Source organism: Ornithorhynchus anatinus, chromosome 14 (assembly GCF_004115215.2).
Source record: "Ornithorhynchus anatinus isolate Pmale09 chromosome 14, mOrnAna1.pri.v4, whole genome shotgun sequence".
Classification (NCBI taxonomy): Eukaryota; Metazoa; Chordata; class Mammalia; order Monotremata; family Ornithorhynchidae; genus Ornithorhynchus; species Ornithorhynchus anatinus.
The window spans coordinates 17,067,789-17,081,471 of NC_041741.1; the positions used below are offsets into that span (position 1 = coordinate 17,067,789).

At 48.1% G+C, this 13,683-nt stretch overlaps 1 protein-coding gene across 2 annotated transcripts in view; it reads left to right on the forward strand.

Moving 5' to 3' along the window:
• Nucleotides 1–12,689, forward strand: part of NUP107 (nucleoporin 107) — a 31,810-nt gene extending 19,121 nt beyond the window's left edge. The window contains exons 18-28 of one of the 2 annotated variants that reach the window (XM_007666295.3): nt 1,193–1,262; nt 2,634–2,752; nt 2,937–2,975; nt 5,113–5,263; nt 6,677–6,789; nt 7,017–7,119; nt 7,719–7,879; nt 8,621–8,746; nt 9,911–10,024; nt 11,102–11,269; nt 12,329–12,689. In XM_007666295.3, coding sequence (XP_007664485.1) covers nt 1,193–1,262; nt 2,634–2,752; nt 2,937–2,975; nt 5,113–5,263; nt 6,677–6,789; nt 7,017–7,119; nt 7,719–7,879; nt 8,621–8,746; nt 9,911–10,024; nt 11,102–11,269; nt 12,329–12,436 — 1,272 coding nt within the window. In that variant the 3' untranslated portion in view covers nt 12,437–12,689. The remainder of the gene's footprint in view (nt 1–1,192; nt 1,263–2,633; nt 2,753–2,936; nt 2,976–5,112; nt 5,264–6,676; nt 6,790–7,016; nt 7,120–7,718; nt 7,880–8,620; nt 8,747–9,910; nt 10,025–11,101; nt 11,270–12,328) is intronic. The other variant, XM_001511425.6, reaches the window with a different exon arrangement.
• The last annotated feature ends 994 nt before the right edge of the window (nt 12,690–13,683 follow it).

Consider the following 13,683-nt stretch of genomic DNA (forward strand, 5'->3'; position numbering starts at 1 on the left):
GAGCACTGTGCTAAGCACTTGGGAAAGGACATTCTAACAGAGGTGGTAGATACATCCACTGTCCACAGCAAGCTTTCCCCTCTTTAACCAGCTCTCTCTCTAATCTCTCTTTCCACCCACTGCATCTCCTGCCCTTCCAGGGGAGTGCGAGACAGGCCCCGAAGCCTAGGGACATCTGGAGCTCTGGAAAGTTGCCCCCCATTTGGGGCAGGGGGAGAAGGGGAGAGAAAGAGGCACTAGTTTCCCTAGCCCTAATTCGTGTGTTTATAATTCACGGTTGCCTCCCCCTCTAGACCATAAACTCCTTGAGGGCAGGGGAATATGTCATCCAACCCTGTTGTACTCTCCCAAGCGTTCAGTACAGTTTACTGCATGCAGGCAGTGCTCAATAAATACCCTTGATAGTGATTCAGATGCGGGACCAGTTCTGCTCTCCTCTGTCTGTCACAACTCACCAGAATCCCGTTCACCAGAAGAAGCAGGGTCCTCTATCCATTATTTAAAATCAAATTAATAAACACGATTGATTGATCGATTAAAGTGATATAATTTTAGTAAGGGCTGTTTTTCATACCAGAACCTTTGTTTCCACCTTGACTCCGTCTTCTAAAACCAAAAATGAAGGGGTCAGAGAAGGCCACGCTCGTTCCTTTAGCCAAAAAGGATCTCGTCGTCTCGAAAGGAAAGTTGTAGATGGTGAATACAGTCGTGGCAGTTTTCAGCAGAGCTCTTGCCAAGAAGATCCCTTGGTGTCTAGACTGTAAGCTCGTTGTGGGTAAGGTACAGTGCTAAGGTACAGTGCTCTTCCCATAGTAAGCTTTCAGTAAATACCATTGATAGATTGATTGTCCAGGGGCAGTCCCTGCTTTCCCAACTCCTACTTTATGGAGGTGTGCCACAATTTTTGTCCTACCCTGGCAGGAATAGTGTCTGCCAACTGTAGTGTATTGTCCTCTCCCAAGCGCTTAGTACAGAGCTTGGCACATAGCATTCAAGAACCGAAGTGTATTCTCTGCACTTGTGTACATATGTGGAGCCCTTTGAAAAGAAACCTGTCCTAGACTTTTTGGGCTCTGGCTTTTTGTGATGTGAGCTCTTCCTATTCAACATGGAAATTTTCGGCTTCACAGCAGCGGATGCACTACAGAGGACTTAGAAAAGTGTTCATTTTTTTTTGTTTTTGTTTTTTCAGAGAGTGTTGGAGGAAAATCAAGAGCATTATCATGTAATTCAGAAATTCCTCATCTTGGGCGATGTGGATGGTAAGGTGTTTTTTTTTTTAATTTTCCTGGCTCGCTTTCAGTATAGAGGGAAGGTGGTTCTATGGATGTCTGCCCGTTTAGTCGAAAGAGCCCGGGCTTGGGAGTCAGAGGTCATGGGATCTAATCCCAATTCTGCCACTTGTCAGCTGTGTGACTTTAGGCAAATCACTTCCCTTCTCTGTGCCTCAGTTACGTCATTTGTAAAATGGGGACTAAGACTGTGAGCCCCAGTGATCACCTTGTATCCCCCCAGCGCTTAGAACAGTGCTTCGCACATAGTAAGCGCTTAACAAATACCATTATTATTATCTTGATTATCCATAGGATCAAGGAGGTAGCCATGTCATGCCGAATAGTAGAAAATACAATAAAGTGCATATTTATTGAGCGCTTACTCTGTGCAGAGCACTGTACTAAGCACTTGAGAGAGTACAGTGTAACAGACCCATTCCCTGCCAACGAGCTTACAGTCTAGTAAGCTGCCTACCTGCCAAGTAACTGTTTTCCTACTCTGCGGGGCAGTTTTTCTAAGCAATCCCTTTTCTCTCTGACTCTCCCATTCGCTGTTCTGCACACAGTAAGCCCTTACTAATTACCGTTGTTTTATTCGTGGATTGATCGGGAAGTCCTCGCAGTAGTCAGGCTAAGAGCTAATTTCACCGCCTCTGCTCCCGGCTCCACTTTACCCCCACGTAATGTTGCCCATCCACCTCCGCATCAAACGGAAACTCCTCACCGTCGACATTAAAGCAGTCAACCACCTCGCCCCCTCCTACCTCACCTCGCTGCTCTCCTCCTACAACCCAGCCTTCACACTTCACTCCTCTAATGCCACCCTGCTCACTGAACTTTGATCTCGTCAATCTTACCACCCACATCGTCAATCTCGCCCACATCCTGCCTCTGGCCCGGAACGCCCTCCCTCCTCAAATCCCACAGACATTGACTCTCCCGTAACATTCAAAGCCTTGTTGAAGGCCCTTCCCTAAGCGCTCCTTTCCTCATCTCCCACTCCTTTCTGCGTCACCCTGACTTGCTCCTTTGATTCATCCCTCTCCCAGCCCCACAGCACTTACCATACATATCTGTAATTTATTTCTTTATATCGATGTCTTTCTCCCCCTTGTTATGGGCAGGGAATGTGTCTGTTTATTGTTGCATCGTGCTCTCCCAAGCGCCTAGTGCAGCATTCTGCACATAGCAAGTGTTCAATAAGTACGATAGACTGACTGACTGACTCCACGGCTAGAGTATAGACCGGGTGGCCGAGGTCTGGGCCCAGGGAAAGGGAACATCTTTTGGTCCTTTCTTAGGGTTAGGGTTTGGGAGCGCACTGACGTTCACGTGGAATATTTGTTTTGGTGGTTGCAGGCTTGATGGATGAATTTAACAAATGGCTTGAGAGAGGAAGAAACATTCTCCCGGGACATCTCCTCCGCTTTATGACTCATCTCATTCTGTTCTTCCGCACCCTGGGACTTCAGACAAAAGTACGCTTATAAAGTCAAATCAGCAGACGTCATGTATTGCCGATCAAGGCAGTGTTATTTCCGGGTTATCTCTGTCACTGGTGTAGTATTGATTATTAAGAAACGCAAGTGTTTTGTAAATGTCCAGTTGGCAAAAGGTGCATTGGGCAAACGGCAAACGTTCGTGTTTTGTTTTCTCTTAAAGGAGGAAGTTTCTGTTGAAGTGCTGAAGACCTACATTCAGGTAAACTTTTAAAAAGGCCGAATCAGATGTATTTTTCTCTGAAAGTGAAAATCAGATGAGCAACAGGGACGTCAGTAAGAATTAGAGCATTGAATGGAAGTGATTGTAATTGGTGTGTTTGAGACTCAATGTCTCATTTAGTTTAGCTGCTCCAGTGTAACTGTTGTAGTCTTCCACTCATAATTTCTTAATCTTGTAATCCACCTCACTGCCTCAGTTTCCTCATCTGTTAAAATATCTGTTCTCCCTCCTACTTAGATGGAAGGGCATGGCCTAGTGGATAGAGCACGGGCCTGAGATTCAGGAGGACGTGGGTTCTAATCCCAGTTCTGCCACTTGCCAGCTGTATGACCATGGAACAGTCACTTGACTTCTGTGCCTCAGCTGTGGTATTTGTTAAGCGTTTACTATGTGGCAGTCACTGAGTAAGCTCTGAAGTAGATCTGAGGTAGATCCGAGGTAAACGGGTTGGGCCCAGTCCCTCTCCCGCGTGGGGCTCACAGTCTTAATCCTCATTTTACAGATGAGGGAACTGAGGCACGGAGAAATGAAGTGACTTGCCCAGGTTCATCTATTCAACTATATTAATGTCCCCCGACCCAGGCTGTAAAGTCCTTATGGACAGGGAACGTATCTACCAACTCTGTTACATCGTACTCTCCCAAGCGCTTAGTACAGTTCTCTGCACATAGCGCTCAGTGCCACCGATCGCTTGATCGATTGATTCAGTTGTACCTTTATTTATTTTGATTACGGTCTGTAAATACTTTTGGGACTTTCTCCCCCATTAGAGTATCGATCAGCCCCTCAGCGGTATTTATTGAATGCTTGCAGTCTAATGGGGGAGACAGAGATTAGTATAAATTTCAGGTAGGCGAAGCCACCGAGTATAGAGATAAGTCTGTAAACCTGCAGTGGCGGTGGGGTGAAGTACCCAAGTGCTGAGCGGGTGGGACTATTAATGGCTGTCTCCTCCTCTAGGCTGTAACCTTGTGAGCAGGGAATGTGTCTGTTTATTGTTATGTTGTACTTTCCCAAGCGCTTAGTACACTGCTCTGCACACAGTAAGCGCTCAGTAAATACGATTGAAGGATTAAAAGTGCATGGGAGAGGTAGCAGGGAGGAGAAATGGGGCAGGAGGATGAGGGCTTAGTCCAGAAAGGCTTCCTGGAGGAGAATGGATTTCAGTAGGCTCTGAAGATGGGGAGAGTGCCGATCTGTCGTATGTAATGGGGGAGAGGGTGGACAAGGGGTCGATGGCGGGTGAGGCGGAAGCAAGGCACAGCGTGTAGGTTGGTACTTGAGGAGCGAAGCGGGCGGGCTGGGTTGTAGTGGGAGAAGAGCTGATGGAACGCCTCCAGTCTGATGGCGAGGAGTTACCGCCTGTGTGGAGATGGATAGGCAACTATTGGAGAATTTTGAGTGGGGAGGTGTCCACAGAATGATTTTAGGAAAATGACCCAGGTAAGCAGAGTCAGTCGGTCAGTCGTATTTATTGAGCACTTACTGTGTGCGGAGCGCTCTATAAAACACTTGAGAGAGACTACAGTATAACAGTAAACAGACACATTTCCTGCCCATAATGACTTAGAATCTAGAGGGAGAGATGGATATTAATATAAATAAATTACAGATAGGTACATAAGTGCTGTGGGGCTGGGATCGGGGGCGGAGGGGTGAATAAAGGGAGCCAGTCAGAAGGGAGCCAGTCAGGGTGATGCAGAAGAGAATGGGAGAAGAGGAAAGGAGGGCTTAGTCAGGGAAGGCCTCTTGGAGGAGATGAGCCTTCGGTAAGTCTTTGTGGAGGGGAGAGTCTCTGTCGGATAAGAGGAGGGAGGGCCTTCCAGGCCAGAAGCAGGACGTGGGCGAGAGGTCGATGTGAGGTGTATGAACTGGAGAGGTCTGTGGGGAATGTCACTTGCTTTTACTTCCCAAGTGCATAGTACAGAACCCTTATTTTACAGGTAAGTGCTCAGTAAATACCAATAATAGTAAAAATAAATATTGCTAAATCTCGAAGTTAGTTTGAGCCTTGTCAGTGATGACTTGAATATGTATCTTGGAACTTATGCTGTGGTTTATATATTTATATATAGATATGTCTATATCTAAGCTTTTTTCTTTTTCTCTTCTGCAGCTATTAATATATGAGAAACACACAACTCTCATAGCATTTTACACCTGCCATTTGCCTCAAGACCAGGCCGTTGCCCAGTACGCCCTATTTTTGGAAGGTGTCACCGAATTAGAACAGCGTCATCATTGCCTGGAGCTAGCAAAAGAAGCGGGTGAGAGAGCCTCAAAGTTTGCCTTGAGAGAATCGATGCAATGTACCTCCTGATCGTAACATCACACTGACTTCTAAATGTTCTCTCAAAGAGAAGAAATGTTTACGTTTGGTGTGGAGGCAATTTTAGGAGTCGGGTTGTTCCATACTTTGGTTCACGAAGTAAATATTCTGTCCATTTGCTTGATTAACTTAATCTGTACATAGGGTCTGTAGGAGGCTGCTAGAAAATGTACTAAATGTAATAGAGGGCATGAATCTATGAGGCCTCCATCAGTAAGATTGTCACTTTAAGGGATCTCAACGTAGATTACAAATCTGCTCACCGTGTTCCCAGGTGAAAAAAGACCCTCTTGTGGTCGATTACTGACGACGGTTTTTGGTGGTTGAGAACTTAATAATGGTAATAATTATTATGGTATTCGTTAAGTGCTTACTATGTGCCGAGCACTGTTCAAAGAGCTGGGGGAGAGACAAGGTAATCGGGTTGTCCCACGTGGGGCTCCCAGTCTTTATCCCCATTTTGCAGATGAGGTAACTGAGGCCCAGAGAAGTTAAGTGGCTTGCCCAAGGTCACACAGCAGGCAAGTGGCGGAGTTGGGATTAGAACCCACATCCTTTGACTTCCCAGTGCCCTTGCCACTAAGCCACGCTTTTTTTGACAAACATGTGAGATGAATATTGAGTAACCCCCGCCACAATGATAATTTAGGAAATCTTTGTTTCCTGGCGCATCTGACGGTTCCCAAAAACCACCCTGGGTTGGAGCTTCATTCACATAGACGTACAGAGAGTCCGATGAAGTCCCAGGCAGTTCAATGATGAGTTGATTCCCGGCCAAGCTTCAGTTTGGGTGTTTTGTGGGGATGCCGCTTGATACGGTGCTCTGCTCATAGTAAGCACTCAGTAAATAATAATGATAATAGTGGTATTTGTTAAGAAACGCTTACTCTGTGCTAGGCACCTTTCTAAGCTCTGGGGTGGATACAAGCAAATCGGGTTGGACACAGTCCCTATCCCATGTGCGGTTCAGTCTCAATCCCCATTTGACGGATGAGGGAACGGAGGCAAAGAGAAGTTAAATGAAATGCCCAAGTTCACCCAGCAGACAAGTGGCAGACTCTCAGGCCTAAACTCTACCCACTATGCCGTGCTGCTGCCTCATTTATTTGGTCTTTATCACTCCCTTCCCTACCAGCAGAGGAGGGCTCAGAAAGATTTTCTGATGCAGGCAAACACCTTCTGTTGGGTGGAGCCTTTTGGATAAGATCCCAGGGCTAGCCGGTAAAGGTGTGGGGAGCGTCGCTCATCCTGAAGTGAACAATTCAGCTCCGGCCCAGTGAATCCCAGTAGCCCCGTAGTTTTACTTTCCTCCCAGCCAGAGGTAACGCGGCTGCCTTTTGCTCTTCCCTAGGTTTGGACGTCGCCACCATAACAAAGACAGTTGTCGAGAATATCCGCAAGAAAGACACCGGCGAGTTCAGTCACCACGACCTAGCCCCTGCCCTCGACACTGGCACTACAGAGGTAACTCGCCCGACATTTGACGACAGATAATCATCGCAGGATTTGTTAAGGGCTTACTTGGTACCAAGCGCTGTTCTAAGCGCTTGGGTAGATACATTGCAATTAGATCGGACACCGTCCCTGTCCCACATGGGGCTCAAGTGGCAAGTTTCTCATGATCCCCAGGATGCCGCGGGCCCCGTGGCCGCTAATGACTCGGGACTGACAGGCGGGCTTCCTTCTTCCAGGAGGATCGCCTGAAGATCGACGTGATCGACTGGCTGGTGTTTGATCCCGCACAGAGGGCTGAAGCACTGAAGCAAGGCAATGCTATCATGAGAAAATTCTTGGGTACTCGACCTTCTTCTGACTTTTGTAGATCCTAGTTGTTTGTGTGATTGTTCGTGCGTCGCTTCGGCCCTTGTGGTCCAGGAGAGAGCTGGGGTACTCTGAGTGTGGGAGGCAGTGCCCTTTTCCCAAATCCCTGCTTGTATGCTCTCATTCTCCCACGTCAATCCGTTGCCCCAAAAACAGGACATCTGGATTAGGCATTAATTGCTTCCCCTCCGGCCCCTTTGGGTTTAGCCCTAGAGTCAGCATTTTTATTGCGTGCTTACTGTGTGCACAGCACTGTCGAAGCGCTTGGGAGAGTACACCAGAACAGCCCCGTTCCCTGCCCACAATGAGCCGTGCAGTCTAGAGGATGGATGGATGAAATGGGAGGCCAGGCCAAGCAGCTGAATCCTGGGTCCTTTCCATCTTGCCTCCCTGAAGCCGCCATCATCATCCTCATCATCAGGGTAGTTATTGAGCGCTTACTACATGCAGGGCACTGTCCTCAGCGCCTGGATACTTGTCCTCTGGAAGGAAGCAAGCATAGCACCATATCGTCTTCATACAACCAAGTCTGTATTGAAATGGTGGATTTTTTTCAACCTTGTATTTTACAGCTTCCAAGAAGCATGAAGCCGCCAAAGAGGTGTTTGTGAAAATCCCTCAAGACTCCATAGCGGAAATCTACAATCAGTGGGAAGAGCAAGGAATGGAGAGTCCACTGCCAGCTGAAGATGACAATGCCATCAGAGAACATTTGTGCATTAGAGCCTATTTGGTAAGAATAACCATTCTCTTTCTCTCTCTTCCCCCACTTCTCTCCTCCTCTATCTCTTTCCCTCTCTGTTTTCCCCTCTGTCTCTCTCCTCCCTGTCTCTTTCTCTTTGTCTCCTTCCCTCCCTCCCTAGGTAGACATTCCCTTGGTGGTCTTTTCTTTCAGATAGAAGGGAGGAAAAAATGACTCGGGTACCCCACATTAGTGAAAATAAATCACCTATCCTAGGCTCAGAATTACGTCTCTGAACGCCTAATGAATATGCCAGATGAATCATTGGGGAGAGGTGTGGTCTTCCATCTCTAGTTCTGCCTGGGGCTGAGGGGACTGCCTTTCAGAAAAGAAGAGGGCAAGTGAGTTAATCATCCACTATTGGGAAGAGAGAAAGCCTGGGGTTAAACCATTCTGATGGAAGGTGAGCAATCCTTTGCCTGGAGAGACTATGGATCGGGGCTGCCCAGTAACCTGAAAGCGTCAGAAAGGATAGCGGGAGCGTTTTAGCAAAAGCAAGATACCGTACAAACTCGTCGTATCAAACGATACAAAGCGTCATATCGAGAACGGTTCCTCGTGCTGGCTGCAGCTAGCATTCAGTACGTGCTTATTTGCCAATTTACTATTGAAAACGATGGAGGGAAAGTCGAAAGCCGAAATGATTCCCAGAATCTGAAAGTTAAATTTGAATGTCCGACGGGGCTGACAGAAGAACAGACACGTTTCTCAAACTGCCTTCTTGCGATCCAGGAAGCCCACGAAACCTTTAACGAATGGTTCAAGCACATGAATTCAGCCCCACAGAAACCTACGTTGATACCGCAGGCATCCTTCACCGAGAAAGTGGCTCACGAACATAAAGAAAAGAAGTACGAAGTAAGTCGAAGGAGGAATTAACTTTGTTGAAAAGTGAAAGGTCACTTTTGGATAAGAGCGAATCTAGTTTGGCCAGTCGTTCTACAGACTAATTCGGTTATGCTCGTTACCTTCATTCTGTTATGAATCATTTTAATCCTCTTAATAGGCCTTCTGAAATCCCTCAGTGGCTTTTCTTCTCCCCAGGGAGCATCTTCCCAACTAAGCCTCTGCGCCTTTGCACACAAAACCTTTTTTCTTTGATCTTTTAAATAGTGATAATTATGGTATTTGTGAAGCGCTTATTCTGTGAGGCACTGTACTAAGCGCTGGGGAGGATACAGGCAAATGGGGTTGGACACAGTCCTTGTCCCACAGGGGGGGCTCACAGTCTCCGTCCCCATTTTTTCAGATGGGGTAACTGAGGCTTTTCAGAGAAGTGAAGTGACTTGCCCGAGGCCACACGGCAGACAGGTGGCAGAGTTGGGATTAGAACCCGTGACCACCTGACTCCCAGGCCCAGGCTCAATCTACTGTGTCACTCTTTGAATCTGTCCATTTGCGTTCTCTCCTATTGAAACACTCCTTCCTCCTATTTGCCAGTCAGTCTCATCCACTGGGTTAATAATAATGTTGGTATTTGTTAAGCGCTTACTATGTGCCGAGCACTGTTCTAAGCGCTGGGGTAGACACAGGGGAATCAGGTTGTCCCACGTGGGGCTCACAGTCTTAATCCCCATTTTACAGATGAGGGAACTGAGGCACAGAGAAGTTAAGTGACTTGCCCAAAGTCACACAGCAGACAAGTGGCCGAGCCGGGATTCGAACTCCGTATAGAAAGGGGGTCCTGTCTTCTCTCCCTCTCTCTCTCTTTTACTCTTCCAGGCATTTAGTCCAGTGCTCCACCCAAAGAAGGCATTCCCTAAGCGCTCTGCCAATGTCTAAAATGCTTGTTCTTTTCAAAGATGGTATCCCAAAACCTAGACTTTTCCTACATTATTATTCATTCAGTCAGTCATATTTATCGAGCACTTACTGTTTGAAAGCACTGTACTAGGCTTCTGGGAGAGTAAAATACAACAGTAAACAGACACATTCCCTGCCCACAATGAACTTACGATCTAGAGACAAGTTTATTATTTCTCTTTTCTTTATTATCCTTTTTTCCCCCTATTTCTTCCGCAGATGGATTATGGTATTTGGAAAGGACATTTGGATGCCCTGACAGCCGATGTGAAAGAGAAAATGTACAATGTCCTGTTGTTTGTCGACGGAGGGTGGATGGTGGATGTCAGAGAGGTAAAACTAGTCTGATTTATTGAGCACTTACTGTGTGCAGCTCACTATAATAATAATTATGGTATTTGTTAAGCACTTACACTCTACTAAGCGTTGGGGTGGATACAAGCAAATTGGGTGGGACGCAGTCCCTGTCCCACATGGGGTTCCCAGTCTCGATCCCCATTTTACAGATGAGGGAAAGGAAGCATAGAGAAGTAAAGTAACTGAGGCCCAGAGAAGTAAAGTGACTTGCCTACAGTCACACAGCAAACAAGTGGTGGAGCTGGGTTTAGAACCCAAGACCTTCTAACTCCCAGGCCTGTGCTCTATCCACTACGCCATGCTGTTAAGCGCTTGGAAGTGTATAGTTGAACAATATAACAGATACATTCCCTACCCACAAGGAACTTAGAGTCATGAGGTGATGATAATAATAATAATTGTGAATCGATTAAGTGCTCACTATGTGCCGGGCTATGTGCCGCGCACTGTTCTAAGCACTGGGGTGGATACAAGATAATTGGGAAGTCAGCCTCCACACCTCTAGCACCCGGTAGGGAGTTGGGCGTAGCTTCATCTCAGCGTTCTTACTCATTCCCAACTCATTCATTTATTGAGTGCTTACCGTGTGCAGATCACTGTACTAAGCGCTTGGGAGAGTACAGTAGAACAGTAAACAGGCACATTCCCTGCCCACAACAAGCTTCAGTAACACTTCACCGTGATTCTGCTCTCTCAAGCCCAAAATCGAAAAGGATGTAGCGAGTGGCTGCCCCTCGGGAATACAGAGGTCCTCCTTGGTCGGCCTCTCGCCACGTGGGTGGAATAATAGTAATCATAATAATGATATTCGTTAAGCGCTTACTATGTGCCAGGCACTGTACTAAGTGCTGGGGTGGGTACCAGCAAATGGGGTTGGACACAGTCCCCGTCTCAATCGCCATTTTCCAGATGAGGGAACTGAGGTCCAGAGAGGTGAAGTAACTGGCCCCAGGCCCCACAGCAGACCAGCGGCGCAGCGGATTAGACCCCACGAGCCAGAGCCCGAGTCAGGCGAGTGTCACGAACGGCGCTCTGAACTCTCGCTATCGACAGGATGCCGAGGAAGACCACGAACGGGCCCATCAGATGCTCTTGCTGAGGAGACTGTGCCTGCCCATGATGGGCTTTCTGCTGCACACGGTGCTGCACAGGACCGGGCAGTACCAGGAGTGCCTGCGCCTCGCCGATATGCTGGCCTCCGAGCGACATAAGCTGTATTTGGTGAGTGCCGGCGGACAGCCGAGCCGACGGGCGTTGCCCTCGGGGTAGCGTCGAGGGGGTCAAAATGCTTAAGAAGCTCATCTGTTCAGTCGTAATTATGGAGCGCTTAACCAGCGCAAAGCACTGTAATAAGCACCGGCAGGAGTACCGGTAAACGCTAAACGGCACATTCCCGACTGACGACGACGTATGGTGATGCTTTTCGCTGTGCTGGTTTTTCAGCGTTATCACATTCACCGGGACCAGCACTAATAATAATAATAATGTTGGTATTTAAGCGCTTACTATGTGCAGAGCACTGTTCTAAGCGCTGGGGTAGACACAGGGGAATCAAGTTGTCCCACGTGGGGCTCACAGTCTTAATCCCCATTTTACGGATGAGGTAACTGAGGCACAGAGAAGTTAAGTGACTTGCCCACAGTCACACAGCTGACAAGTGGCAGAGCTGAGATTCGAACCCATGACCTCTGACTCCAAAGCCCGGGCTCTTTCCACTGAGCCACGCTGCTTCTCTACATGCAGGTTGTGAAAGTAGCCGTGACCCTCTAATGTACCGTATTTGGCTTTGGCAGAAACGTTAGCGTGAAGCGCTAGGTACAGTGTCCTGCACAAAGTAAGCGCTCAAATACCATTGGTTGATTGGAAAGATAGAGGCACTGTGTGTTATCTGGGGGAATCCATCCCGGGTTCATTTCTTAACATGAAATCAGATTTTTTACTTTATTTTTTAGACGGTATTTGGTAAGCGCTTACAGTGCCGGGCACTGTACTGACTTCCGGGTAGAGCCGAGCTGATCAGATTGGACAGAAGTCCCTGGGTCTCACCTGGGGCTCGCCGTCGTAATCTCTGTTTTACAGCCGAGGCACAGCGATGTGAGTTGCCCGAGGTCACCCCCCCCAGCGGACTGGGATTAGAACCCAGGTCCTCTGACTCCCAGGCCCGTGCTCTTCCCACTAGGCCCCTCTGCTTCTCAGAATGCCCTTCAGGTCCACTTGATGTCAGGGGAATTTTACTCTCTTTGGAAACACCAACTTTTTCATTTCTCTCTTTCTCACCAGGTATTTTCTAAAGAGGAACTGAGAAGGTTGTTGCAGAAGCTGAGGGAATCGTCTCTTATGCTCTTAGACCAGGGATTCGATCCACTGGGATATGAAATTCAGTCGTAATTTTTCCTTTTGGAACATTACCAAGGTCTCAGTGACACCTCAAGCGGACATGGGGAAATCCGCGCTCTTTGTAAAGTATCCTTATTTGCGAGTTCCTCCGGATTCTTGAAAAAGGGATGCTGTGGCTTGTAAAAAAATTAAACAATAGATTGGAATTTTTGTACTTGGAAGAAAAGTATGGAAATAAACTTTTCGAAAAGTAAAAGTTTATATTTCCAAAACGGGTGTTTGTAATAAAACTCTACCAAACATATCATTGTTCCAGCTTGTCAATGATCAGTCCTTCAGTGATACTTAGGGAGTGCTTACTATGTGCCGAGCACTGTTCTAAGCGCCCGGGAGAGTACAATACAAGATAAATTACATCTAGAGTTTACAGTCTAGAGAATGAGTTTACATATATATGGCATTTAAGCGCTTACTATCTGCCAGGCACCGTACTAAGCGCTGCGGTTTTTGATCCGGTTGGACACAGTCCCTGTCGCACATGGGGCTCACAGTCTTCATCCGGCAAATCGCTTCACTTCTCTGTGCCTCAGTTCCCCCATCTGTAAAATGGGGATGACGACTGCGAGCCCCACGTGGGGCCACCTGATGACCTCGTATCTGCTCAGCGCTTAGAACAGTGCTCGGCACATAATAATGATGGTATTTGTTAAGCGCTTCCTATGTGCCGAGCACTGTTCTAAGCGCTGCGGGGCGGGTGCAAGGTTGTCCCATGGGGGCTCACCCTCTCCCTTCCCATTTTACAGATGAGGGGACTGAGGCCCAGAGAGAAGACGCTCAGTGGAAAGAGCCCGGGCTTGGGAGTCCGAGGTCATGGGTTCGAATCCCAGCTCTGCCACTTGTCAGCTGGTTGACTGTGGGCAAGTCACTTCACTTCTCTGGGCCTCAGTGACCTCATCTGGAAAATGGGGGTGCACTGGGAGCTGCACATGGGACAACCCGATTCCCCTGTATCTCCCCCAGCGTTTAGAACAGTGGTCCGCACATAGTAAGAGCTTAAGGAATACCAACATTATTATTATAAGACCAATTATTACTGTTGTCGACATCCAGAGGGCGGGCGGGGGCGGTGTCCGGCGCTTCGCGCACCGGGTGCCGGAAGTGCGGCTGCCCCGAGGCACGTGACCGGAAGGCGGGCGCTCGGGGACGTGGCGGTGGGAGGGGGGCGGGGCGGTGGGAGGGGGGCGGTGCCCGCGCGCCGAGGCGCCTGCGCGATGCGGGCGGGGGCGGGGCGGTGCCCG